The sequence below is a fragment of the Muntiacus reevesi genome, chromosome 11 (genome assembly GCF_963930625.1).
Source record: "Muntiacus reevesi chromosome 11, mMunRee1.1, whole genome shotgun sequence".
NCBI classification, from domain to species: domain Eukaryota; kingdom Metazoa; phylum Chordata; class Mammalia; order Artiodactyla; family Cervidae; genus Muntiacus; species Muntiacus reevesi.
Genome location: NC_089259.1, coordinates 82,786,837 through 82,814,479, shown reverse-complemented (window position 1 = coordinate 82,814,479; position 27,643 = coordinate 82,786,837). Strand labels below are relative to the sequence as shown.

The following is a 27,643-nucleotide window of genomic DNA, read 5'->3' as shown; positions in this document are numbered from 1 at the left end:
TGTCCCCACCACAACCCTTAGATGGCCGTCACCCTCCTTCCGAGAGTCAGTGAGTGGAGGACAGTCCCCACCACAAGCCCCTTAGACAGCTGTTGCCCCCCCCCCCCCCACCAAGCCTCTGCCCATGGAGGACCGCCCACGCAGGCCCGGGACACACCTGGAAGAAGGGGCAGTCGGAGCACTGTCTCCACAGGCTCTCAGAGCGCGGCTTGTTCTGACAGTACTTCTCGTAGATCTGGAACTCCTCCATCTGCCGGGGAACGGGGCCGCGTCACGGGGGTCTCAGAACCCACGGCCGAGTCACAGCCCTCTGGGCGGGGGCGCCCGGCTCCCTGGGCCCCGCCTGATGTCTCCCGGAGTCTGGGCCCCCCCTCCATCTCAGACGCCATGGCTGTGGCCGGGCAGCCAGGGAACAGCCGCGCAGAAGCTCCAACTCAGGGCTGCCCTAGTCCTGGCACCTCTCTTAGAAACATTCGGTCCGTGTGGCTGACTTTGGCCTCAGGAAACAGATAAAGAGACAACAGAACCAGCAAAGACTTTGTGAAGGACTCAGCAGCACGTGCGCGGGGGTCGGGACGGCCGGCAGGCTGATGAAACGGTAACTGCCAGCCCCGCTGAGGTCCGCATTCCACAGGTTGGGGGTGCGGCCTGAGCACCTGCCGCCCCTGGGTCCCCAGGAGGGGTGGATGCTGGCAACACCCCCACCCCAGATCTCAGACAGCACTGGGAGGCACGCCAGACCGCGTGCAGCACAAACAGGGCTCCTTCTGCCTCCTCTGCCCCCGGCGCCAGCTCCTGCCAGGGCGCCGGCCTCTGCCTGTTGTTTCAGGGTCCTGCACCCCATCCTGCTGCTCCCAGAGCCTGTCCACGGCCCCCAGCCCACTGGTGGTCCCGCGTCTGTGACTGATGCCTCAGAGCAAGTGTGATTGCCCAGGGTCAGCTGGTGCACAAGGGACCAGCAGGGAATTGACACTGGCAAGGACAGTCAGCACGGCACACTCGCGATCAGAACTCAGATGCCCTCTGATCCTGGCGGCTCTCAAAGCTCAGGTCCTAGGTTTCTTTCTTTTTTGAGCTAGTTACTGGATTTTAGGGAAACAGTGCTCTTCCAGCCCTAACAAAAAGCATCACGGCGTCTCAGTAAAACTGGAAACATCTATCCTTGTAATCTCGGTTGGCCAGATGGGAACTGTGACAGAACTTAAAGCCACTGTGGCTTTAAGGAGCAACTTCAAGGCACCAGGCCTGCAGAAGGACACATTTGAGAAGCACGTACCCGCTCCAGAAAGCATCTGCCGACCAGCTCCGGGCAGTCCGTGTAGTTCTCCAGCTCCCTCAGGAATATCCTAGACGAGGAAGTTTGTGACAGATCACGAAAACACAGCCAGAATATGACCGCTGGTCACCAAATATTAGACGTTCTTTTCCAGACGCCTATCCCGACTCTGGACGGTGTCCGAGCACCGTGAGCTCGGACGAGCTTGGACGAGACCGTGAGCAGGGACGCGCCGTCTGATTTCGGGGCCTGCAGCCCACACCTGTCCCTCCCCAGGTCCCGACGGTGCCAAACGCTCAGGGACACGCAGCCGCGGTCCCGCGGGGACGCCTTGTTTCTGGAGAACACAGACACGGACTGAGGGGCCGCAGCAGCAGAGGGGGCCTCTTGAGGCCCAGCAGCCCAACTGCTCAGTGGGTTTTCTGCAGATTCAAGGGTCCTGCCCTCAGGACCCTCCACCCTGCAGTGCTGACCCTGAGCCTGGGGCTGAGTTTTCGTCTAGGTTTCCAACTCCCACCCACCTATCAGGTAAATCCTGGCACTGAGGGCGGCTGAGAGCCAGGGCCAAGGACGTAGAAGGACCAGAGGGCCCAGGCCACCTGCTCACCCTAACCTCTCAGGGAGGTGCACCTGAAACGCAACTTCATAAGCAGCAGGTGACGGAGGCTACGGACAGGGGCAAAAGCAGGTGGTCAGACAGAAGTTCCAGTGCCCCTGGCATGCAGGGAGATGGGGCTGGATCCCACGGCCATAGGCCTGTCTGTGGGCAGGCTGGAGGGACTGGTGCACGGCAGCCTTCCTCAGGACCCCAGGCTTCTGCCCCATCTGATTCCCTCTGCATCCGCTATTCATCTTCCCATGAGCCCCTGAGACTGCTGAGGGTGTGCGGCCCCAGAAGGACTGCCCACGTCTCCCCAAAACCACGCAGAGGCCACTGGCACTCCCACGAGGGGGGGATGGGTAGGAAGGAGTGTGCTCTGTGGCCATCCCTTACGAGAACAGGGTTGGCCCTGCGGGCACGCGGCCCCTTTGTAACTCCTTGCCGCTCAGCATCTGCCCTGGGCTTGTCCCACCCGAGCCTGCTGCCCGTCTGCTTATCCCCCTTGATAGGAGGGAAGGCTCTTCTCCAGCAAAGCTCCGGCAGGCGGGGCCTCCAGTGACCCAAACAAAGGCCCAACCTGTTATGAAAGTGGTAAATTTCTTCCATGTTTCCAAACAGGATATCCTTCTTGTTCTGAAGGCCAGTCGAGATGAGATGAGTCATTAAAGGGTTGTCCATCTCCGCAGCATAGCCCTGCAGAGGAGGGAGTGGTCAGCACAGGAGGCAGGCTCCAGGGAAGTGATGCTGCTCAGGTTTAGGAATCAAGTCTACTCGAATTCATTCCGGATGGACAAGCACAGAAATGTGAGTGAGTTACAAGCAGCATCAGTTACTTTCTTTTTTTGTGGGTGGGGCCTCCATCCATTTCGCCACCTTTCAACCTTTCTAAACTCAGGCACATCTCCTATGAAGGGGACAAAGCTTACACATGCGTTCTGATGGATTATCTCTGTGCCTGAACCCTTGCGACCACGGCCCAGATTCCAGGGCAGGGCGTCCCCGCACCCAGAACTGCCATCCCTAGGCAACAGCCCCTCCCTCTTCCTGCAAACACGTTCCAGCGCAGCTGTGCCTGCGTCCACACGCCCTGGTCCCGAGGACGTTCCGCCGATGGGCTTCCAGCTCCTGGCCGGCTCGGCAGGGCTGCATGGGACGAGACCACCCTCACCTCCAGGACACACAGCAGCTCCTCCACGTAGACCCGCTCTGTGTCCAGAAGCTCCTTCATCACGTGCCTGTGGGCGGGTGTGCTCTCATGCACAAGCTGCTTCCCACTGCCTCCCAGCTAACACGGGCCACCTCCAAAGGAGCCCCAACTCCCAGACCATGCACGGTTCCAAGTCCCCAACCCCCAGGCCTCCCCACTCCCAGGCCACAGTTCCAAGTCCCCCGCCCAGACCCCTTCCAGGAGAAGACCCTGCTCCACGGCACCCCCCAGCCTCCCACAAGAAGTGGACCTGCATGATCTCTGGGGACCTGGTATGTGCCGTCAGGTTAGGGATGCCCAGGAGGGCACGGGCTTGCAAACGGGTGGGCCAGACCTAGCTTTGTGGACCAGGATCACCTTTTAACTGCCTATGACCAAGATCCCCATTTTTAAACAGAAAATGGAGCTGGGGCTGGGACCATGAGCAGACGATGGCTAGCCCGTCGCCAGGCCCCATGCCTTCTAAGTGCCCATCGTCCACACAGGGTGGCGAGGGGCGTGGAGAAAAAGGCTCGGGCTCTCTGCCACCGGGGGCAGAGGGTAGTGTGGACTGGCAAGGAGGCTGTCCCCGTGGACGCAGGGCAGTGTGGAGCCTGGGCGGTTTCTCCAAGTGGACAGGAGTGCGGAGGGCACTCCCGGGGGTGGAGGTGGGGGGTCCGTGGGAGAGTGACCACCAGGAGAGGAGGGACATGGGCAGGGCCTTCCTGTGAAGTCCAGAGTTTAGTGCCCAAGGGCATGTCTATGCAGGAACAGGCGCCATCCTGGCAGGGGGCGGTGTGCGGGGCCAGGGGGGCTGTGGACCGAGCAGACCCTCCACACGGTGAGGGGGGCAGGAGGAGACAGTGCGGGGGGCCAAGAAAGACAAGTGATGCCCAGCACCCAGTGGGGCCAGAGTCAGGCAAGGCTGTGGGCAGGGCTGGCGCGGGCAGGTCCGAGGCTGGCCCTGCCCGTGTGACCCGAGAGCCAGGGCCGTGCCCCCGAGTCGTATGCCCTGGGCTCAGGGAAGGAGAACGCAGCTGCTTCAAGCCCCGGGGCCACCAGCCGGGCGGGGGAAGCGTGGCCTTCCTGAGGAACACGCAGGGGGACCCCAGCACCCGCCAGGCGACCCTCGAGGTCAGCTCTGCTCTGCGCTGCTCCTCCCGGGGTCGGGGGGCGGGCGGGGTGGTGGGGGTGGTGTCCCACCACTTCTGCTCCTCGGCGTGCAACCCTCCCGGGGTGCGGGCTGCGGGCTGAGATCTGGGGGGCCGCGCTCGTCCTCGGAGCGGCGGGGAGGCAGCCACCCACCTCCGCAGGACGGCCAGGCTCTCCTCGTCCCCGGTGGAGCTGCCGCGGCCCTGCCGGCCCTCGCTCGCCTCACTCTGCGGAGAGAGCAGCCGGCCAAGAGGCGCACTTTCAGAGACAGAAAGTGAGACCTAAGGCCCGGCTCTAGAGCCTGACCCCCGGGTCCCACTGGGGCGGACAGAAGGCCCCAAGGTCAGGGAAGGGGGGAAAGGGCCCGGGGGAGGCGGGGAGTGGGGGAGGGGCGGGGTCAGGAGTGAGGGGCGGGGCTGGGAGTGAGGGGCGGGGTCAGGAGGGCCTGGAGGGGAGAGGGCTAGGAGTAGGCGAGGGAGTGAGGGGGCGGGGCTGAGGAGTGAGGGGGCGGGGTCAGGAGGGCCTGGAGGGGAGAGGGCGGGGGAGGCAGAGGGGAGCGAGGGGGCGGGGTCAGGGGCTGGGAGCGGGGCCAAGGGGTGAGGGGGCGGGGTCAGGAGGGCCTGGAGGGGAGAGGGCGGGGGAGGCAGAGGGGAGTGAGGGGGCGGGGTCAGGGGCTGGGGGCGGGGCCGAGGAATGAGGGGCGGGGCAGGAGGGCCTGGAGGGGAGGCTTGGGGGTGAGGGCGGGGCCGGGGGGAGGGTGCGGACATAGGGGGAATGAGGGTCGTGGCTAAGGCGGGGTGGGGCTGCGGCGTGGGGGCGGGGACAGGGGGAGTGAGGGGCGGGGCCGCGGAGTAGGGGCGGGGCCGCGGAGTAGGGGCGGGGCCGCTGAGTGGGCCCGCGGCCGGGCTTCACCTTGGCTCTCCTGTAGGGCCCCCTCCGGAGCGCACTGCTCTCGGAACTGTGGTTCTCAGAACCCCTCCGGATGCCTGGTTTGGGAAGAAGGAGAGGAGAGCGACCTCGCGTCTCACGGCGGGGAGACGGAATGCGCGCGCAGGGGCACCTAGGAAAAGCCACGAGCAGCCCAGAGCCGGGGAGGAAAGCACAGGAACACGAAGGAGGCGGTGGCAGACGGGCCGGGAGCCCCCGGGGCTCGCCATCCGCAGTGGGGCCCGGCTCCCGGTGACAGGGTTAACTCTGCGCCTGGAGTCAGAATGGGCCCACAGCTGGGCTCAGAGGCTCTTGGCGTGGAGAGGCAACACTGGCCAGGGCTGCAGAAAACGGCAGGAGCCATGCCAGCCGCTGGAGCGCTGTGTTTTGGGGACAGGTGACAGGAAGGGCCCAGCCCTGCCTTCCAAAGGGGATGCGCCTGGGGAACCAGGAGGTTTCGGGGTGGAGGGCCGAGCCACACGAGGGGAAAACCATCCCGCCTACGGCACTGAGCACAGACCGCCGGGGCAAGCCCAGGAAAGGCCCTCGAAGCCACGGTGGACCCGGCCCAGCCACAACAACGGGGAGCAGCACGGCTGAGAGGGACCGAGTGAGGGGCCCGAGTGCCAATAAAACTTTATTTACACAATGGGCTGGATAGAAGGGGGCGTTCCCCGGGATGAGAGGCGGCTGCTCCTACCTGGAGAGGGGCAGGGCGACTTGGTGAGCGCCTCCGGCCGCGGGGCCACGGGCTGCACGGGCCGTGTCTGCTTGGCTGCCAGCTTCTTGAGGCTGGCCTGCCTGCGGTGGAACATCTCCTCCACGCTCTCCTGCTTCTGGAAGACTCTCTGCACATGCTCCTGTGGAGGGAGACGGCATGTGGACTCAGCAGGACATCTCTGTGATGCTCCAAGAGTCACTGTGACACCTGTGGGCCCCGCTCTGCCCTCAGAGGGTTGGGGGGCACCAAGGGAGGAGGTGGCTGGCGGGAGGCTGTGGACAGCCGGCAGGAATGAGCAGTTGGGGTCCAGCAGTGTCCAGAGGCTGGTGGAAGCAGGGCCCAGAGAGTGGCCAGGGCTCAGAGCACAGGCCTCCCAGCAGGCAGGGACCTCATGGGGTGGGAAGGGAGGGGGACAGCGTCCATCCTCTGCCTCCCAAGTTCCCAGAGAGTCGTCCCCTCACCAGCAGGTCTTTGGTGAGGATGGGCTCATAGTCCTGGAAGATCTTGCTGAGCTCCTGGATCTTACTTTCTGCTCCCGTCTCCAGAAACCTCTCGAGCTCCTGGAGGGCGGCCTCCGCACCATCCTGGGACTGGCACTTGTCCACGGGCTGTGATGCCAGCAGGTAGATGCCCTCATCACACCACTTCATGGACTGTGGGGGGAGAAGTCACCTTGGAGGCTGTCCTGGCGTCTCAGGCGGCCTGCTGACCGCTGCCCTCTGAGACCATCGGCAGGACGAAGCATGCACCTCCTGCCCAGGTTCAGAGGGCTCCCCGGGGATGCGGGCCTGAAACCAGGGGCCTTGCCCAGGATGTGACGCATCCAAACCGAGGACCAAGTGCAGGGAACTGGCTGGCTGGTCGTCTCTGGGTTTTTTGTGGCAGGTGAGTCCTTGAATCGCCAGTGTTGGCGCAGGACTGTCTGGGTCTCAGGAGAAGCCCTCGAGAGGCCAGGAGCCACTGTCCACCCAGCACCTGTGGTCTGGCCCCGGTGGGAGTGGCTCTGCAGGACCAAGGGTGGGGCCAGGCCTACCGCCTCCAGGAGGCTGTGCAGCTCCAGCGACTTGCCCAGCAGCCCCCTCCTCCGCTCCAGGTCGGCCGCGAATTGGTCGCACAGGTGGCGGAGCTCATGGCACTTGGGGCGGATGGAGTCCACGGCGTAGTGCTTGTGCCCGATGAGCTGCTCACCCTCCTGGGACAGCGCGCGGGCCCGCTGCACAGCGGCCTGCGGAGGGACAGCGGAGGCGGCTCAGCTTCTCAGCTCATCGGGGGCAGAGGGCACCCCCTGCGGCCAGGGCTGGCGGGGCGGGCTGGGGGCCGGATGGGGCGGGCTGGGGGCAGGCTGGGGGTTGGATGGGGCATACTGGGGGAGGCCTGGGGGTCGGCGGGGTAGGACGGTGATACTGCGGGCATGGGGTCCCAGCAGTCTCAGCGGTCCTGCAGCCCACATCCACACTTACACTGGACTTCTCCTCGAAGCTAGCCAGGTCCTTCAGGAGATGCTGCACATGCGCCAGACTGTTGCCCACATCAGTGAAGGTCGTGACCTTCTGGGCCAGCACATCCAGGGCGGCTTTGACCTAAGACGGGGCAGTGGGGGGAGGGGCCAGGCAGTGAGATCGTGGGAAGACCACGGCTGGGGGAAGGAGGGGGGTGCTGTGGAAACTGGGTGCATGGAGGGGAGGGGCCTGGGCCTCCCCTCGGAAGGGGGACTAGAGGGAAACTTCCTTGATCTGAGAGAGGACATCCACAAAACCCCCCTGCCAACTCTCCAGGTGTAACGCTGGTGAGGGACACGTCCCCTGGGGACCGCGGCCCGCAGGGAGGGCCCTCCACTCTCATCACCACGATCCCAGTGGTGGGCGCACGAGGGCAGACAAAGAACAGACACAAAGACACACAGATCGAAAACGAAGAAATCAAATCATTTCTGTTTGCATGTGGCCTGATGGTCTGTGTGCAAACGCTACAAGACAGAGCCTGGATTGAGCGCGGCAAGGTTTTAGGACAGAAAATAAATACACAAGAGTCTATTGTATCTCTACAGACAGCAATGAACACACAACACACCAGAATAAAAAGCATAACACCATCTACGGTTCCTTAAAAAATGAAGCTTGTATGTGGAAACCCAACCAAACACATCTGGACTTGTGCAAACCATATAGCAGTGGTGAAGGACACTGAGGAAAATCTAAACAGATGGCCAGACATGCCGACTCTCCCCGACGTGAGGCACAGGTTTGACACAATTCCTGACAAAACCCAGCGGGACCTTCTTGGACACACAGACCAGGTTATCTGACATTTGCACGGAAGGTGAAGGACAGCTGTGAAGCAGGAGAAAGGGGCAGGAATCTGTCTGGAAGGGTGTACACGACGCACTGAGGTTCCCGCCGGCCCCCGGCTCCTCGAGGCCACGAGAGGCTCCCGCAGGGCGCCTCGCCCACCCCCAGCGCCCTCCGCAGCCCAGGCCACTCACCTCCCGGAAGTCCTGCTCGAAATGCCGGAGCTGCAGGCACTGCGCTAGTTTTTGCTGATGTTTCGCCCAAAACTCGTCAAAGGCGGCCTCGGTCTCGTTCAGCTGGGCCAGGAGCCTGGGGAAGGGGCGGCAGCCATGCTGGTGGGGCCTGTGAAGCCCCCTCCTCGCAGTGCCAAGCGGCGGGGGGCTAGTCCGCCCTCCACGTTGGAGAGGGCCTGTCAGGGGCCCCGCGGGCCTCAGCACGGTGGAGGGCGTGCCCGGGCCTGGGCTGGTGTCTCCCCGCCTCACCTCTGCACCGTGCTCTGACTGTCCAGCTGGTCCTGGTTGGGGCTCTGCTCCGGGCCCCGGCCCAGCGGCTCCCGGATGCTCTCCAGGACGCGCCGCCCCTCGACAAGCGCCAGCCTCATGTCCTCCTGCGGGACGTCCAGGCTTGTCATCCAGGCCGCCAGCCCCAGACGTGGCCGCGGGTGGGGGCCGCGAGGGGTCAGAAGGCACCACGACGACCTCTGCCCGCCTGGTGCCCCGGGAGGGGGTGCTGGGAGGCGCCAGCGTGGTGAGCAGGCGGGGTAGGGTTACGGGTCTCCCGGGCAGCAGGCAGGAGTAACAGGAAACTGGAGCCCTGCGTGTCCGCTCCGCACCCAGAGGGGGCGGGGGGCTCTCGTGAGGGGCACCCATGGACCGGCAGTGGGTCGGGGCCCCCTCTGACTCAGAGCCCACAGTGTGTGGCTGCCTCGGCCGACCCCGTCACACTCATCAGGAGGCCAGTGTGTGCCGTGACCGCAGGTCAGCTCAGCCATCCGGGTCCGCCCCCACCTCCCGCCTGCTCCCCGGGGCATCAGGGGTGCCAGCTCATCAGGGGACCAGCAAGGCCCTGCAGCAGGACTCGGGAGCCCGACCAGAGACGCTCTGAAGGGCGGGTCACAGTCCATCAGGTTCTCGGGAGCCCAGAACCACCTCGGGGGGCTCATGGGCTCCTCTTACCTGATGCACCCCCTGCCCCGCCCCCTCCCCACCCACCCCTCCCAGCCCCATCCCTCCCCCCTCCCCCCACCGCCCCTGCCCCACCCTGGCCCTCCCCCTCCCCCACCCATCCCTCCCCCTTCTGTCCTGCCCCTCCCCCTCCCCCCTCCCCCACCATCTCCCGCACACACCTTGGCTCTGTCCTTCTTCTCGGTGTGTGCGAGGAGCACGGAGCTCGTGGACTGCACGTCATTGGGCAGCTCCGTCTCAGCCAGCTCGGTCCCAAAGGCCTGCAGCATCTGCGCCGTCTGCTTGACCAGGAGGGCGAAGCTCTCGATGGCCTGTGGGGGAGGAGACTGTCACCCCGAAGCCCGTGCTCCTCGCCCTCCTGGGCCTGGAAGGCCGGCCGCAGCCTCAGCCTCAGCTCCTGCACGGACGCGGGCTCTGCACCCGCCTGAGGGCGATGCCGGGAACCCAGCTTGAGCTCTTCTCTGTCCCCGTGTTCCTGGGCCCCAGAAAGCCACTCCCGACATGACTCGTGTTTCCCTTCAGATGGCCGAGGTCCGCTGAGACCATCGGCTCATGCTCAGGGAGAGAGCTCGGGAAACGGCGCGAGGTCCTTGGGGCAGGCGGAGGCCGCGCTGCGGGGCGGCCTGGGGCCATCGGGGGTGGGAGACTCACGGTGCGATGGCAGAGCCACCTGGAGTGGCAGTAGGCCAGCGTCCCGCCCAGGTCCTCCGTCAGCTGGGACTTGTCGATGTAGCCGTGCAGTTCTGGGACGGAGCTCAGCATTATGACCTGGGGGGGCGAGACCGCCGTAAGCAGAGTGCCCCGCAGACCCAGGCGGGGGGGCTTCCCAGCTCCTCTGCGGCAGTCAGGGTGCGACGTGCCCTAGGCCTCAGCTCTCCCGCCCATGAAATGGGCGCACGGTCTCGTCAGATGACAGCCCTCGGGGGTGAGCAAAGCCCTGGACGGAGCCGGGCACTCTGCTGACAAGGGGCATCTGATGGGTGAGGGGGCCCGTGCGTTGATGGAGCCAAAAGCCTCTCTGGACACAGAGTCAAAGCCACCCGCCTGTCTGCATTCCCGCCGAAACCCAGGAGGTTGCAATGAGGCGGAGGCAGGTGCTGAGCGTGGCACGACGGCCCTGGTGGAGAGCAGGGGCCCAGGAGGCCCTTCCCCGCGGGATGAGCTTTGTTTCCTGTCTTGCTCTTGCCCTTCTGAGGTCACTGCGTCCACGAGCTTTGGATAAAAATACTGCCTTTGCTTTGCAAACTGTCAGGCGCTGCCCCCAAGGTCCTGGAGGCTCAGTCCATGCGCCACTCAACACCACCTCGTGTTTTATTAAACACTGAGCCTGCTCCAGGCTGAGGTGACATCCGACATGCCCTGGGTCAACGCTGACTGTCTCCACGTGGGGGCGGGAGGAGGGGAAGGGATGCCCTAAGACCACAGAGGGCCACCCGCACAGCCGTCCGGGCACCCACGTTGAGACCCTCGACAGAGATGTCATCTTCTCTTAAGAACAGGCTGCGGTGCCAGCTTTCAGCAGAGACATCCGGTCTCTTTTCACCACCCAGCAAGGCTGTTTGCCCAGAACACCCTGACTTACGCCAACAGGAATGGAGACGGGTTGGTGAGCTATTCAAGGACTTAAGGCTTTCCTCTGTGATTTCCGTCTGCTCTGTGTCGACTGAACCACCACGGAAAAGGCTGGAACCCACCAGCCCTCTTAATATTTTTCTGCTCAGCGCTGGGTCAGTACGGGCCCCAGGACAGCAACACAGACCCACTGCAGCAGCAGCCCTCCACGGACAGCGCTTCCCAAGTTCTGAAGGGTGACCGAAACGGGCCGGGGAAGGGGTGTCATGGGCGATGGATCCTGTGAACCTGGGTTCTGAGAACTCATGGGTTTGGTCCCACGTGGCCGGGTGCAGGGCGACCACTGTTCTCAGGGTGGAGACCCCCCGCCCTCGGTGTCAGAAACCAAGGCTTTTTGATGGTACAGAGATGGGTGCACCCATTTCCCTCCAAAGCCCGGGGCCTGCACACCTGACCCCTGGCCGCCAAAGGCCCTCCGTCGTCATAGAAGAGCCGACCTTGGGGACGGTGGCCCACACTGGGGCGCTCAGGTTTCAAGAGCAGCATGGCAGGTCTTGCTGGGGAGGTCACAAGGTGCCAGGCACAAGCCCCTGTGCTCCCTGGGTCCTCTGCCTGCAGCCCCTCCCAGCCCGCAGCCCCTCCCAGCCCCGAGTCCGGAGCCTGACTCGATGTGGCTGGCCTCCCAAGGGAACGCAGCTTCCCGGGTGCGCAGCCTCTAAGGGGTCCACACAGCCTTGGCTTTCCGAGGACAGCTGGCGGCCACCGGGGCTGCCCCGTGCCGGCTGGAGTGAGGAGGTGAGGCAGGGGTCCCGCTGCGGCTGGGGGGCGTTGCTCACACCCACTTCCCCACCCCGTCCCCGAGCACAGCGGGCGCTCCCCACAGGAGGTGCGCACTTACCGGCACCTTCATTTTAAAGTCATCTCTGTTGAACCTGAAGGCGAGCTCGGAGAGCGTCCTCTGGAAGAACCCGGCTGGCCGCAGGACGAGGACAAGCTGCAGGTTTGCGGGGAAGGACGCCTGCGGGGACACAGGCCACGCTCAGTCTGGGGTCCACATGCTCACAGCGGCCCGCGGCCCCACAGGGAGGACCGGGTGCCACCCCCAGGCCGGCGCCAGCCTGGGGTGGAGCCAGGTACAGACACTGCACTCGGAGCATCGCCACCTCTCACGGAGAAGGACAGTCACTGCTTGGAATGACAGCGTTACGTGGCTTGTGATCTTAAAGGTCAAAAGCTCTGACCTTTTGGGGAACTACACTCAATACCCTGTAATAGCCTACAAAGGTAGAGAATGTAAAGATGTATACATTCATACATACGGATAACTGAATCCCTTTGCTGCACGTCTGAAACCAACACGACGTTATAAACCAGCTATACTTCAATACAAACTTTAAAAAATCAACTGCAGGAAGAGCTTTGGCCTTCCCTTCTGGCTGAGTCATGCGTCCCCACACTCTTATTTTGGAATTCAAGCCCCTAGCGCCTCAGAATGGCTTTATGGTCTTCACAGAGGTGACCGAGTCAGGATGAGGTCTTCAGGGTGGGCCCCGCCCGACCGGCCATGCCCCGTAAAGGTGACATCTGGGCGTCCAGACCCACAGAGGACGCGTGTGGGGTGGAAGCAGATTGGGGGTGCTTCCACTGGCCGAGGGTCTCCAGAGGCCATTGGGGGCACAGACAGACCCCCTCACAGCTGTAGAGGGTCCAGCCGGCTCAGACGTCCCCCTCCAGATGGGGAGACAGGAGACCCTGCCGTCTGAGCCCCGCTGTGGTCTATGGTGTCTGTTATGATGGTCCCGGGACACTGGGACACCGGTGGGGTGAAAACAGCCACACACTCACACACACACGAGACAGAGAAATACAGGAGAAGCGGGCTCACAGCGAGGCGCAGGCCCCCACCCCCGGACAGGAGCTGGCTCGTACGTGCACGTGAGCTTTGTGGACGAGGCGTCTGGCCCTGGACAGGTCGCCCTCTGCACCCCGGACTCCCGCCTGGGCTCCCCGCCGCCCGCAGCATTCAGAGCCCAGCTCCAGGCCGAGGCCGTGCCGGCCGCTCGGTCGGCCCCAGGCCTGGTGCCCCGTCCCCTGGCCTCTGAGAGCAAGCCCCTCCCGTGAGAGGGGAGCGAGCACAGGCCGCAGGGAGCCCCCACCGGGCGGGTGGGCAGTGCCCCCGGGCACAGACACGGCCAGGTCCTGCCGCCCCTCTCCTGCCTCGCCCGGACCTGCCGCCGCCCCGCGCTCCCGTGTGGAAGCGCTGGGATCCTCCTGAGCTGTCCGCAGTCAGGACGGCCCCCTGCCCGGGACATCTGGAGACAACCCCCCACCCACACACCCCGGGTCCGACCACGGCCCACGGGGGCCCCTGACCCCTGGGCCGCCCCATGTGGCTTGCACGTGCACCCTCCCTGGCCTCCTCGCCCGGGCCCCCTCCGGCACGCCGGGGGAGGGGTCACAGAGGCCTGGGGCTGGCTGCGTGTCTGAGGACCTGAAGCCCACACCCCAGGGGCCGCCCTTCCACCGTCTCTGGGGGCTCCCTGACTCCCTGTAGCCTCTGCGTCTCCCCGGGGCCCCGCCACATCGTCCGGGCTCCAAACAAGGCGCGCTGTTGGGCTGGACCTCGCTGCCGCCTCCTGCTCAGGGTCCCCACGTCTGAGCGCGAGCCCCCTCCTGGGCGTGCCGGGCGTGCCGGGGGTCCTGGCCCCCTCCCGGGCCTCAGTCCTGACAGTCACGCCCAGGCCGGACGCCTGCTCTGCCCCACCCGCGGCCACCTGGGGCCCGGGAGGTCCCCGAACCCCGCCTCCCCCCAGGCCCTCCTCTTCCTCCCCCGGAGGCTCTGCACGCCAGGACTCCCCGCTGGTCCCCCCCCACTGGTCACCCCCGCTGGTCCCCCCCCCGTGACCCCGAGCCGAGCCTCCGGCCTGGCCGCCCTGACCTCCTGCCTGCCGGCCCCCCGCCTGTGGCCCCGGGCGTGTCTGCCCCACCGTCCCCAGTCACAGCCCGGGAGGGTGGGACCGCGTGGCCCCCGTGTCGGCCCCGGAGCAGCCCCTCTGGGCACCGTGGGCAGCGGCGAGAGACAAGGTGGAAGGCGGCGGCTCACGGCGGGCGCGCCGGGTCCCCGTCAGCAAGAGGGCCGTGGGCCCCACACCAGGCGTGAGACCGGCCCCCACGACTGCGGAACAGCGGCCTCCAGCGTCTTTCTGGAGGCGGCACTTGGTCGCATTTCCCTAGCTTTCAGCACGGTTTTCTGCCCTCACTCACACCTGCTGGCAGGTCTGGTCTGAGCTCACCGGCTCTGCGAGACCTGGGCCTTCACGGGGACCCACGGGGCAGGGTCACCTCTGCCGGGAAGCCCTCCTGGCGTGCAACTTCCCTCCGCGGGGCGCTCATCACCCGGTGCGCAGGCCTGAGTCACCGCCGCCCAGGAGGGAGCCCCCAGCATTGCTGAGGAAACGGCTATTTCGCCACATTGGGAATATTCACCGCCTGACCTGAAAATCCCGGGTGTCTCAGGAACTTCGGTCCATCCCTTCCCTGCACACAGAGGGCATCGGCTTCACAGGCCAGACTGGAGCTCCGCCCCTCGCAGAGCGAACACGGTTCTCGCTGCGCGTTCCTTCCGGACGAGCTCGAGGGCCGGCTCGGCTTAGTCCCCAAACACAGACCTACAGCCTCCGCTATGGTGTCCTCCCCACACTCGTGTTTAAAACAGGGGCCCCTTCCCCTTTAAAACAAGGAGCCCCGGAAGAGTAAACACAGCATTTTACAAAAGACACATCCATCAGAGGATGGTCCAAACCCGGGTCCAGCTCTTGGGCCAAGAGTGAGGCTTGCACTCTGAGCCATGGGTCTCGCCCGCGGCTGTGACCGTGGCCGCCCGCTCAGAGCTGGGGCGGGCTCTGCTCTCGGTGGGGACACGGCAGGTCTGAGCTTAGGGACACCGGACTGTGGACCCCCCAATGTCTTGTTTTCCTTTCCAAGCCGAACTGAAGGCATCCAAACAAGGAGAAAGAGTGCCCCGAGAAGAGAACGCGCAGCTCACGAGACAGCACACGAGGCGGCTTAAAATAGCCCTGAATTTCAGTGCGTTATGTAAGCGCCCAGGCTCGCTCGGGGGGCAAACACAATTGGATAAACAGCCTCTCTGCTGCTGGCAGCAGAGTGTGGCCGTCCAGGCTGGGGCGCCGGTGCCTGCAGGGGTCCCCTCGCGGGCTCCAGCCCAGAAGATGCCAGGGGGTCTCTCCCTCAAGCCCCCTTGGATGAAGCGCAGGCCGGCGGGGCTGGCAGTCCAGCTAGATCCACGGTGGGGGACGGCGTCAGCGTGCCAGCCCTGCCCACCCCCTGCGGAGCCAGGGAGGAGACGGACGGGAACGCTGGCTCGGGGTGGGGCGGGGACCGGGGCCCTGGGAGCAGCAAGGCGGGCCTGCAGTGGCCCCACCCCCATGACCGCGTCCTGCGCGCCGCCAGGCCCGGCACCTGGTCACAGGGTCAGCCGCCTGAGCCCGCTTGTCCACACGGTCCTGGCTTCCCGTGTGTCCACAGCACCGCCCGCCCTGCCAGGCAGCACGTGTCGATAAAAGTGCTGCAGACACAGACAGGACTTCTGGCCTTAACACGATCAGCAAATTCGTGTAAGAAAAGGCACTGGAATTCAAAGAGAATTTTTGACAATTTTGCTGGAAAGTGCTAATTTCTAGGGTTTCCGAAGCAGCACAGGGTAACCCCAAAGCTTACAGAAACAAACCTACATCTTTACTGTTGTCAGAATCAGCGCAACCAGCGCAAAAATCAGTTATGATTTTCACAAAACAAAGTTTTAAAGATGCACCAGCTCTCTTCAGAAGTCCACCTGATTATCAGCTCGGCGAAGAAGACCATGTTCACACTGGACCGCGGGAGAGCGCGACCGACGGCCGGTCTGCCCTGGGCCATCCCGCTGGCTCGCTGGGGACCTCAGGGATTGTTATTAAAAGTAGTTTGTCTGGTTCTTAGCAAACAATCCTGCCTTTGGTCAGCCTTGCTAACTGACCAGAGTGGCTGATTAGCAGGGGACGCATTTACGAGGCTCCTGTCTCACCCAGGGCCTGGGATGGGTGTTGGCCACACGAAGATGGACGGGGCTGGCCCTGACCTCGAGGAACCGCGATGTGCAGAGAGGGAGGGCGCCCCGCCGGGAGGGGAGGCCAGGCGGGGCCTGAACGGGAGCTGCTCTGGGGGGTGCTGGGGGGCTGGAGGGCACAGAGGCAGCCGCCCCGCCCTCAGGTGAGGGCGTCCCAGGGGCAGGGAATGGCAAGAACCTGAGGTCTGGACCCCCATCCCCCCAAGAAGTGGCTGACTGACGCCCCTGCACACCAGCGCACGTCCGAGATGCACACCAGTGAGACAGACGCACGCAAAAGACCTGGGCGATCACTGGGCCTGAAAACGTCAGTCTAACCGTGTAACCGCTCAAAACAGCAGCACACTTGGCTGGAGACTCGCTGCCATCCAGCCCAGGACCAACCCTCTGATTCCAGAATCACCTGCAGAACGTCCTCTCTGCACCTGGTCCGCTGGCTCTTGCTGTTTAATCCTTAACTTGGCCGGTCGGGTGACACCGTGTGCAAATTCACCTTAAAACTTAAAATAATGAAAGGGCCACGCTGGCTATTAGCTGGTGGTGGCACAGAGTCCCCTGCAAGCTTCTAAGGATTCAGAAGCACAGGAGCGCTGACGATGACCGTCTCCACACTACACTGTACTCTTCCGAAACACTCCCAAGCGTTTAGACTAGTTTCAGATAAACGGCAACGTGGAGGGCGTGTGCCAGCTGAGGCGGGGACAGGAGCCGCCTGGGGGCAGAGGGAGACGTGTCAGGACAGGCTGGGCCGGCACCCTGGACAGGTAAGCGGCAGGACCGCCAGTGGCGAGCCTCAGGGCGGGGCCTGAGCACCAGGAGGAGGAGTCGGATCTCCCGCCCCCAGACCCCAGCCCAGCAGCCTCAAACTGGCCAGCGCAGAACGCAGAACAAGGGCCTGGGGGCGGGTCACCCCATGGGGTCGGGCGATCGCAGCGTCAAGGCCGGCCAGAGACCCCAGCGCAGGCACTCTGGGCCGCCCTGCTGCAGACAAGCACAGCTACCTCCTCTCTGCAGGGAGAAGCACTCCCCACCTCTCTACCCAGCTTGAGTGGGGGTGGAAGCCAGCGCCAAAAATAAGAGCGGGCTTTCTGCTGACTGCCCCACCCTCTCCAGCTATCCCGCGGCTAAAAACAGCGCCCAGCACCACAGGGCAGCCGCTTTTCCGCCCTGAAGGGCAGCCGCGGTCTGCAGACTGGAAGAAAACAACATGGGAAAAGCTAGTCAACGTAACCCCACACCCATAGCCTGAAGGTGCCCTGTGACACCCTCGTCCCCCGCAAGGATGACCGCCCCGCAGGTCACCCAGGCACTCACATGCTCAGCGCCAGACACAAACCAGCAGGTGGCACTGTTCTCAAGTTACAACACGGCCCCGAGAGTTAACCCATGTGAGAACACACGTGCATGCATACACACGCGCACGCACACACGTGTACATGCATGCACACATGCACACATGTGCACACACACACGTGCCCGAGCAGCTCGAGGAGCCCAGGGAGGTGTGCGCTGGCCCTGCCCGGGCCCCAGCTGGCGCCCACCTTGGCCTTGGGCCCCACCACGCATGCAGCTCCGGCCAGGACCCAAAGCGCCACCGGGCAGGAAAGGCCGTGTCCCCCGCCGGGAGGAGGTGTGGGGGTGGCAGGCTGCGCACCGACACTTACCGCTATCCTCAGGATGGACGCCTTGACTGAGGTCCATCTGTCCTGCCTGCGGTCTATGACCAGGATGAACCCGATGCCAGCGTCCTGCAGGCTGAAACGAGAGAGCATGGTCAGTGTGCACCCGGAGGTCCGGCCGTGGCTGCGGCGCGTCTCTGGGAAGAGTCGGGGTGAGCGGCCGCCCCTGAAGCCCTCACACCGCTCCTGTTCCACCGGGTGCCACGGCCAGGGGAGGACGGAGCCACCTGCAGCGCTGCCCCGAGCTCGGCGGGCACCTCTCTTGCAGGGCTCGCTCAGGCCGAGGTGGACAGACAGGCGCCACATTGCTTCCCGCCCTGGCACCGACCAGCTCGCAGTGCAGAGAGGCGGGCCGGGCCTCTCTGTCCTGGAGCCCAGCTGCTCCACTGGAGCCTGGCAGCTTCCCTTCCACGGGCTTTCCTTCCCTTCCAGCGGGCCCGTCACAGGGAGTCTACGGCTCGGGCGTCACCTCAGCCCCAGCATCTGGTCCCCCAGGCTCATTCACGGTCTACAATCACCGTCGAGGTTGATGGCACGGCCGCAGCTTGGGGAGAGGCCCCCGCGGTGCCCAGCGGAGCGCGAGCATCCGATGGAGACGGGAGACGAGAGGCGGCTTCTCGCAGCGGCAGCATCCGTGAGAAAGATGCGGAGGCCGGGAACGACAGCCCGTCCCTCTCAGCCTGACGTGCCTGAGTCACCGCCGAACCGGAGGCACTTCTGCGGGACGACCCGCCCCCAGCCCTGCCAGGCGGCGTGGGCAGCAGCGCCCGCCAGCCAATCCTGGGAAGACTGGGAGCACGGGCCTAGGCTCCAACTGGAGCGCTGATTGCCAAGTCTCTGCACATACCCGGGAGCCGCAGCCACGTTTAAACAAGAACCAGAACCACATGCATTACATATAAATTACGTGGCCGTGGCAGTACTCTGCCTGCTGCAAACGTTACGTAACGCGGTGAGAGCGGAAACAGCCCCAACCCTCCCTGATCTCAGCGCAGGGACAGACACACAGTCACGCCTGTGCGGGTGTGCACACCTGTGTGGGCCAGGGTCCTCTGCAGAGACAGCCCCTCCCGGCGGCCCCTCTCCTCTGTGGGGGACAAGTCACAGGCTGTCCCCTGATGGCCAGCTCATGCCACTTCTCCACAGCCTGTGTCTGCAGCCCCCCCGCCCCGCTTCCTGACCAGCCTCCCTGTGGCCCCGCTCCTCCTGGGCCCGCAATGTCTCCTCTGCGGCCCCTGTGCTGATGGCCTGTCCCGTTTAGGCACAGGCAGGGCGGGCGGCCTGTCCACGGGTGGTGGGATACGGCCCGGGGCCTCCACTCCACTGCCTGCCTCACTTGCACATCCCAGCCGCCCCCCACCGCCCAGTCCCTTGGGGTCTTTAACTCGCTCTGTGCGTTTGAGTGCCAGACGGTAAAAATTCCGTGACATCAAAGCCTCCTTCACAGCTGCAACGCACACGCCAGCATCATGAACAGCACTGACAACAAACACAGCGGAGAGGCGAAGGGGCCTTTGAAAGTCACCATTTCAGGTGAAATGTAAGGAATCTCCTGGACTCACGGAAACGTGCCCAGAAGGCGGGTTTTTAGGCCAGTGGGTGTCGAGCAGGCAGCTCACGTTCCTGGCTTAGGAAACACACAGACTCGAGCTCTGTGGCCATCTGGCCACTGCCCAGCAGGGGCAGGTGGGGCAGCTCGGGGGCCGGGCCCCTGCCACCCACGGCCCCGCACTGAAGCTCGGGCTGTGCCTCCTTCAGCCCTCGTAATGACCCAAGAGGCAGCTGCAGTCACGGATGGAGGCTCAGACAGACAAGTCATTTGCCCAGAATCACATGGCTGGTGAGCACAGACGGGACGCCCATGGTCTGGCTCCCCATCCAGACCCCCCAGGCCGCGTCCGCCCTGCAGGGCAAAGCAGCCCCTCCGTCCGGCCCACCCAGGACTGTGTCGGACCAGGCAGGGTCCTCCCCTTTAGGGGGCCCGGCCCCAGAAGCAGGCAGAGATGCCCCACCCAGGAGCCGGCTCGGGGCCACGAGTGGGCTCTCCCAGCCCCGCCTCGTCTCCGCCACGGCTCCACCACCAGACGCAGCAGAGGGCGCCTCACGGGGCGCCCCGCACGGCCCCCCCACCCCCAGGACTGCAGCCCCAGAGCCATGCTGCGTGGCCCGCCCCGCCCCCGGGGCCCAGCCGCCACCCTGTGCGGACGGGAGGGCCGTCTGTGACCTCACGCGCCCAGGGGAGAGGGCGGGCTGCCCACACTTGGTCACGGAAAAGGCAGGTCCCCCAAGGGGGCTGCGCTGAAGGCGGTGGACGAGGAAACCGGAGCAAATAACCCGGAAGCTGTAGCCACACGGACGAGCCCCCAGACCCAGGCACACGCAGCCGTGTGCACACACAGACGTAGCCTCCAGCCTCCCGAGGGCTGCCTGGAGGGGCCTCCGAGTCCACTGTTTGAGCCTGTTGGCCCAAACAGTCCAACAGGCACAGAGCTCTCGGAGTCTGGTTCCAGGAGCCACGCATGCACGGTGTCCCCTCTAACACCCCAGGCCTGCTAACTCCTCGGGGGGCCTGGGCGCTGCCGGCTGTGCCCTGCCTGCCTGGTTGCCGGTCAGGAGCAGCGTGAGGGCAGCCTGGAGACCAGGCCTGAGGTCCCCGCGTCTCCACGCCCAGCTCCTGTTCTTACACCCACACATCACAGAGAAGGGCTGGGCGGAGTCTCGGGGACTCTGGGCCCAGCCTGGCCTCACCCCCGCCCACAGGGCTCACGGGGGGCAAGGGCCTTGACCCGGGGGAGGGTCAGTGTTCTCGGGGACACGTGCACCGGGGCCCGCTCGGCCTGGCGCTGGAGCAGGGGAGCAAGCCCAGCAGCGGGGCCGGGGGCCTAGTGGGCTCTTGCAGGAGATGTGGGCAGGCTGGCGTCCGTCCCAGATCAGGCCTGGCAGGTGCAGACAGGCGTTGGGGAAGTGGGTCCCCAGGGTCCGTGGGAGGGAAGGTCTGACCCTCCCAGGGGGGCCCTGGGGGCTGGACCAGGTGGGGGCGGGTGTGGGGAGGCCAGGTGGGAGTGGGGCCAGGCAAAGGGGAGGGGTGGGGATGGGGATGGGTGGGCCAGGCAGGGGGGAGGGGAGAGGGGAGGGGGGGCCAGGCAGGGGGGAGGGGGGAGGGGATGGGGGGGGCCAGACAGGGGGTGGGGATGAGGGGCCAGGTGGGGGGTGGGGGGAGGGGATGGGGGGCCAGGCAGGGGGGAGGGGGGAGGGGAGGGGGGGCCAGGCAGGGGGGAGGGGGGAGGGGATGGGGGGCCAGACAGGGGGTGGGGATGAGGGGCCAGGCAGGGGGTGAGGGGGGAGGGGATGGGGGGGCCAGGCAGGGGGGAGGGGGGAGGGGATGGGGGGGCCAGACAGGGGGTGGGGATGAGGGGCCAGGCAGGGGGTGAGGGGGGAGGGGATGGGGGGCCAGGCACGGGGGAGGGGGGAGAGGATGGGGGGCCAGGCGGGGGGTAGGGATGAGGAGCCAGGTGGGGGGTGAGGGGGGAGGGGATGGGGGGGCCAGGCAGGGGGGTGGGGATAAGGGCCGGGTGGGGGGAGGGGATGGGGGGGCCAGGGGGGGTTGGGGATGGGGGGCCAGGTGGGGGTGGGGGGAGGGGATGAGGGGCCAGGTGGGGGGTGGGGGGAGGGGATGGGGGGCCAGGTGGGGGGTGGGGATGGGGGACCAGGCAGGGGGTGAGGGGGGAGGGGATGGGGGGCCAGGTGGGGGGAGGGGATGGGGGGCCAGGCAGGGGTAAGGGGGGAGGGGATGGGGGGCCAGGCACAGGGGTGGGGTGGGGGAGGCACAGTCCTACTCGCAGGCCGCCCTCCCCGGCCACACTGCTTTGCCCGTCTCTCTCTCTCTCTCTCTCTCTCTCTCTCCCTCCACCCCACCCTTGGACGTGGTCTGGGAGGCTGCGAACGTCACAGAGTCGTGGCTGGGCCTGTGCACGGGCCTGGGGCCCGCCCGCCAGGTCTGAGCGCGGGGACGCGGGGCAGGCCCGAGCGCTCAGGCCCAGCCTTGGTTCCGGCCGCCTCTCCTCTGTCCTCGGGACTCACAGCTGCCCCGTCACGCGCCAGACGTGCCGCACGGTCTCTCTGCGCTGGTCAGCTCGTCAGAGCTCGACGGCAAGAAAAGCCTCGGACCTTTCACAAAGCTCCCCACGCGCTGACAGCACGGCGTCCGCCCTCAGGCCCCGCGCCCGTCAGGGTCAGGCGCGGGGCCCAGCAGCGCGGGGCAGGCGTCCCGGGCGCGCAGACGGCCGCCCCCCCACGCCCAGCGGGCACCATGCTTCGTGCTCAGCCGTGTCCGACTCTGCGACCCCGCGGACTGCAGCCCGCCAGCCTCTGTCCACGGGCGTCTCCAGGCAAGAATCCTGGAGTGGGCTGCCATTTCCTGCTCCAGAGGGTCTTCCCGACCCCGGGATCAAACCTGCGTCTCCTGCACGGCAGGCGGATTCTTTACTGACGGGGCCACCGGGTGGGGGAGAAACCCCACCCAGCACACAGATTCCATAACTACGGGAAACGCACACAGAGCTGGCCACCCCTTTGTAACCGGAGTGACTGCGCCCCTGAGGGCGTGAGCCCGGCGCCCCTCGGGAAGCCAGCCTCCCGTGAGGACCCTCTGGGGCCCATGTTACCTGTTTCACGTGCAGGCTCCAGGTCGGGGCGGCCCCGTCCGCCCGCGCCCTCCGAGTGGGTCCTGGGCCCGGCCCGGCCGCGGTCCTCACTGGAGCTACTCAGGCGCCTCCCTCCTCCCGGAGCTGAAACCCCAGCAGAGGCGGCCTCTGGGCACACAACCCCGCCGTGAGCGCAGGCTGGTGGGTCAGCCTGGGCTCCCCAGGGAGGGGCTCCCACACCCCTCGCGGCAGCGCAGGGCAAGCCGCCTCCTCCCGGGCGGGTCTCGTCCTCCTCCCGAGGGGAAGGGCAGGGCCGGCCGCTCTGAGCCGGACACCAGCACGTCACAGCTGCGTGTCCCCCGGGCGGGGACAGCCCACGCTTGGACTGCCTGATTCGGCAGCCCCCGGCCCCTGGGAACTAAACTTTTATGTTTATTTAACTTTAATTTTTCAAATTAAATGATGTTGGATGGCACTGACAGAAAAAAGATGACAAGAAAGAAAGCAGACTTTTTCTGAGACGGGTGGCCTCTGGCTTCCCAGGAGAGCGAGATCGGGAGGGCGGAGAGACAGAACCCGTGGGAAGAGGTCGCCCCGTGGGGAGGGGACCTTGAGCTTCAGATACACGGACCAACGGGCTGAGGCCGGCCGCGGACGGCAATGAAAATGGCCTTCACTTGCTTCTTACATGAGCCTGAGGGCCTGAGGGCTGCTACAGCAGAGCACCCCGCCCGCCAGACGGGGAGCAAGGCCGCTGACGGCAGGAAGCCGAGGCGGCCCGGCTGGAGCTCAGTGCCCGTCCATCCACACCAGAAGCAGCCGCGGAAGGAAGGCAGGGTGCCCGCCGCAGGCCGCCAGGAAGGGGCTGGGACGTGTGCAGTCTGCTTTGGGGAGCCTCGCACAGGGATGCGGCTGGACGCTCCCTGTGGTTTCCTGTGGGGAGGGTGAGAGCTACTGCCTGTCCACAGACGTCTGGGGTGTTCGGGACACGTTCACACATTTTCTGTCTTTATGTGCAAAAGCCAACCAAAAATTCAGGTGGACGTCACAGCCACAGCAAGAAGTGAGGTGCTGCCAGGGGCCGAAGGCCGGACAACCTAAAGCTTAGTGAGCTCGATGGGGCGGGCGGCAGCCTGGCTGGAAGACTCTGCAGGAGGCGTGGCCCAAACGTGGGGCTGCAGCTTAAGAGCAGCACTTGAACCCTACTCCTTCCGCAAGCGCCCTGCACTTGTCTGCCACGCAGCCCACACAGACCGCATGTGGGACGTGCGCACGTGTGTGGTCTGTATGCTCGTGTGTGGTGTGCGCGCACAGGCGCGCAGCGTACACTCACTCCTATGCATGCATGAGCATACATGCGTGTGGTGTGTGATGCACGCCTGTGCGCACGCGTGTGGTGAGTGCACACACACCTGTATGTACACGTGTGGTGAGTACAGGTACACCTGCACCTATGTGTACATGTGTGGTGAGCACACTCACGCCTGTGTGTACACACATTTGGTGCACGCATGCACCCCTGTACCTGACTGCACACACACGTGGTGAGTGTGTACACCTGTATCTGGGCACGTGTGTACACACATGTGGCACGTGTGTGTACGCCTGTACCTGTGTGTACATGTGTGGTGAGCACACTCACGCCTGTGTGGGGGTGACCTGTGTGTGTGCACCTCTCCTCCGGGTGAACGTGGCCCACCACGAAAACCACCTGGGAGAGGCTCCTCTGTCTGCAGCAGTGGGACGATCTGAGCCGGGTTCACAGCAAGTCCACATCCTTACCAGCCTCAAGTCATCTGGGACCCAGCCTATGGTCTCTGGGCTGCCGAGGGGAAGCACGTGTGCGGGAAGGTGACCCTTAGGTGTTATCTTCCAAACGCAGCGGGCAGGTGCGGGAGGCCCCCAAGGATCCTGCGGGTGGCTAAGTGGGTCCTTCAGAGAAAAGCCGGAAGCCTGCTGTCTCAGTGTTGGCAACACCGTGACCCTGCGTGTGAGTGTGCACGTGTGTGCCTGTGTGTGTCTGCACGTGTGCACCTGTGCTCACAGGGAGACCTCCAGAGGCCACTTTCAGTGGGAGGGGGTCAGCTTTTGCCGCAAGGAGGGAGGGAGGGGTAAGGGGTGTTTTCCAGGAGACCAGGAACAGGCTTCCTGTTCTCATGTGTCTGCTGTGTCCAGGCGAGGCCTGCCCGGCAGCAAAGGCTTTTGGAATGACCCGCGACCGGGAACCAGATACAGCGGCCTGAACTGGCGCTCCTGCCCCCATGTGAGATGACAGAGCACAGGGGAGAAAGGTTTCAGAGGACCAAGGGAAGCTTATTTGGTGACCGGAGGAGTCAGCGTCTGGGAAGCCGGGGGCTCGTCCACTGGACCTGTGTGGACTGTAGAGCCCGCCGGGTCGCAGAACGCCCCCCGCCCCACCTGCCTGGAGTCTGGGCCCCCTGCCCGACTTCCGGACCCCCAGGTTTAGGAGACTTGGGCCCGCAGTACCGGCCACAGCCGCCAGGTGGCAGCCCGCCCCACACCGGGTCCCACGTGGAAACCCCACGGGCAGCGCCCCGCCCTGCCTTACCCACGGACACCGTGTCTCCCCACCTCTAAAGGCGCGCCGAGGCTTCCAGAAACGCACTGCGTGTGAGCTGACGGGCGGCAGCGCTTCGGCTTCCCTCACTCAGGGCCGATCCCCACCGCGCCCCCAGGAGCCGCCCCTGACAGCGCTGGGGGCGGGCCGGGGCGGGGTGGGCAGGGCTCCCCGGCCTCCTGAACGGCCGGCCGGGCAGCCCCTCCACCGCGGGCCCTTCACGCCGCAGAGGAAAGACGAGTCTGTCCCAACGTGGGGTTTCACTCCGGGTGGAAGGGCATCAGGTGCGACGGATCCCCCGCTACACGCTCCACCCAGAAGAAGAGACGTGAACAGAACACGCGTGACCATCACGATACACACGTCCGCCTGGAGGCGGAGCCGCGGGTCTGCGCGCACCCACGTCCACTCGCCGCGGCCCCCCAGGGACGCAGTCACACAGGGTGAGCCTTCCTCAGCCTCAACGGGAAGCGTGCGCCCTGCTCGCGGATCTCGCCCCCTGCTCGCGGATCTCGCCCCCTGCTCGCGGATCTCGCAGGGACTGTGCGGGCCACCTTGGAGATCAGGGGTGGGAGACTCCACCCGGCTGGGGTGAGAACCGTTTAAAAGGGGGAGAGACAAAGGGGCTGGTCCCTCTGAAGGAGCGGCAGGGGTGCTGGGGTGAGGGACGGGGGCCCCCAACCCCCAGACCTAAGCTGATCTCACTCTGCCTGAACGAAGCCTGTCTGTACGGCAAACGCTCAGTGAGGAGCCGCTGTCTGACCCACGTGCAGGGCAGACACAGACCCACGCCAAGTGCCACGAACAGGGACCGTCCAGGTGCGTCCGCGAAGCTGGGCCGCCAGGGGCCTGGGGCCTGGGGCTGGTGAGTGTGACAGAATGTCCCCCAGACGAGGGGGCCCCCACGCGAGAAGGAGGCACCTGGGCCGAGGGTGCGAGAGCAAGGGCCCCGAGGCCGGGAGGTCTGAGGGTCAGCAGCACCAACGGGGGTGGTGACCCAGGAAGGGGAGACCAAGAGGGACGGGGGGTCGGCCTGCCGTGCCCAGAGAAGGCTCACCTCCGCCCCGCCACAGAGAAAGGGACCTCTGCCCTTTCCACGCCTGGGAGTGACCTGAAACCTGAGATTCCCGCACCAGCGGGGAAGGCCGCCCCAGAGAACCATCTCAAGCGGGCAGTGGGAGACCACAGAAGCGCCGTGTGGCCCCTGGCTCAGCCCACACGGAGAGGTCACTGCAGATGGCTGCCTGCCAGACATGCAGTCCAGGGCCCACCACCGCCTTGGCCGGGGGCCGCTTCTGGAACAAGGACTCAGACCCTCCCTGGGCAGCGTCCACACGGACCTTACTGTGCTGTGGGCTCCACTGCCTGACCTGGGGCGGGCCTGGTTCACAGGGGACGAGGGGCACGGGGGGAGCACAGGAGGGGCGTCACAGGGGCCAAGGGCCACGCCCCTCCTGGACATGGAGCCATCAGCCCTGGGGACATCACGGAGGAGAGCTGGCCAAGCTGGCCAGAAGCCCGCCCTCCGGAGGACCAGCGAGACCACTGGGCCCACGGTCAGCGGTCCAGAGCTGGCCATTTCCCTGTTAAACCCCTGGGCTCCCTGAAACCAGCGTAGCTGCCCTTCCTCCCACTGGCTTGTCCCCAGCGTCCCACCCCCAGGCCGGGTGGCTTTTCCATGTCCCCCTGCTAGGAAACCAAGAGCCAGACCCACCATCCCGGATCCCCACCCCAAACACCCCTCGGTGCCACTCCACACGGGCAGCCCCATCTCCTGTCCTCTCCAGACCCTTGAACCCACTCAAGCAACGTCCCCTGAGGCCCAGGGCCCTCGTCCACGGGACGGGAGCAACGCCTGCCTTCCTGGCTGGAAATCCAAGGGGGAAGGTAAACGAGACGCAGGATCGCCGGCCTCCATGAAGTCCCTCACGGCCTGCCCAAGGGCCCTAAGGAAGACCAGTCACTCCCAGGACAGTGGCTGGACCACCCACCTCAGCTCGGCTGCTCGGAGCCTGGCCCAGCAAGTCAGGTCCACAGAAGGAGGGGACAGGGACCACAGACCTCCACCCCACCCCGTGGTGCTGTCTAGGTTCTTCTGCCAAGTGACCCTCAGCCCCCACGGCCTGCGGAAGGGTTCTTCCATCCTAACACCCCCACCCCACGCTGGGCGGTGAGGGGCCAATGCTGACCGGGTTCTGGCGGTCACACCTGCTGTGCGGCCGGCCTCCTAGATTAGACCAGCTCATCGCGCTGTGACCGGGAACCTGGCCGAGGGGGCATGCTGACCACACCCCTGGGGCGATCTTGCCCTGCACTCACCTCCCCCTCGGGCACTTCAAAAAAGAGAAGCATCCACCGCCAGGCCACTCCCTGCGGCCCAGCGGGTTGGCCAGGGCTGGAGGTCCACACCTCACCCGTCCAAGGTGGGCACCGGGGCAGCACTGCATCCACCCTTGGCCCCCTGACCGTGGAGGAGTCTCTGCAGCCCTAGGATGAGGGATCGGGGCCCTAGCGCACCTGGGGATGCTGGTGAGGTAGGTCATGACATTCTGGAAGTCCTGGTCCGGGACGTCGCCAAAGGCCGGGTAGTCGGGAAAGGTGATGACTGGGCTGCCGTCCTGGCCCCGCCCGCCTGGGGAGGGGGGAGGACAGCGGTCGGCACCCCTGGGGCCTCAGGGGCGGGTGGTCCCAGACCCCACCGCGGGGCCACAGAG

The 27,643-nt window shown here is 65.5% G+C and overlaps 1 protein-coding gene across 14 annotated transcripts in view; it reads right to left on the bottom strand.

The window, feature by feature from the left end:
* MCF2L (MCF.2 cell line derived transforming sequence like) overlaps window positions 1-27,643 on the bottom strand; it is a 92,963-nt gene that overhangs the window by 10,775 nt on the left and 54,545 nt on the right. For 10 of the 14 annotated variants that reach the window (XM_065901679.1, XM_065901681.1, XM_065901683.1 and 7 more), the window contains 17 exons: window positions 27,447-27,561; window positions 17,694-17,784; window positions 11,806-11,925; window positions 9,987-10,103; window positions 9,497-9,646; window positions 8,634-8,758; window positions 8,346-8,460; window positions 7,324-7,443; window positions 6,897-7,088; window positions 6,325-6,516; window positions 5,843-6,002; window positions 5,128-5,201; window positions 4,369-4,442; window positions 3,046-3,112; window positions 2,455-2,570; window positions 1,277-1,346; window positions 158-250 (listed from right to left, as the gene is read on the bottom strand). In XM_065901679.1, the coding sequence (XP_065757751.1) occupies window positions 158-250; window positions 1,277-1,346; window positions 2,455-2,570; window positions 3,046-3,112; window positions 4,369-4,442; window positions 5,128-5,201; window positions 5,843-6,002; window positions 6,325-6,516; window positions 6,897-7,088; window positions 7,324-7,443; window positions 8,346-8,460; window positions 8,634-8,758; window positions 9,497-9,646; window positions 9,987-10,103; window positions 11,806-11,925; window positions 17,694-17,784; window positions 27,447-27,561 (1,991 nt within the window). Of the gene's footprint in view, window positions 1-157; window positions 251-1,276; window positions 1,347-2,454; window positions 2,571-3,045; window positions 3,113-4,368; window positions 4,443-5,127; window positions 5,202-5,842; window positions 6,003-6,324; window positions 6,517-6,896; window positions 7,089-7,323; window positions 7,444-8,345; window positions 8,461-8,633; window positions 8,759-9,496; window positions 9,647-9,986; window positions 10,104-11,805; window positions 11,926-14,401; window positions 14,822-16,413; window positions 16,614-17,693; window positions 17,785-18,177; window positions 18,554-27,446; window positions 27,562-27,643 lie in introns of those variants that run through there. The other 4 variants (XM_065901687.1, XM_065901688.1, XM_065901689.1 and 1 more) reach the window with 4 other exon arrangements.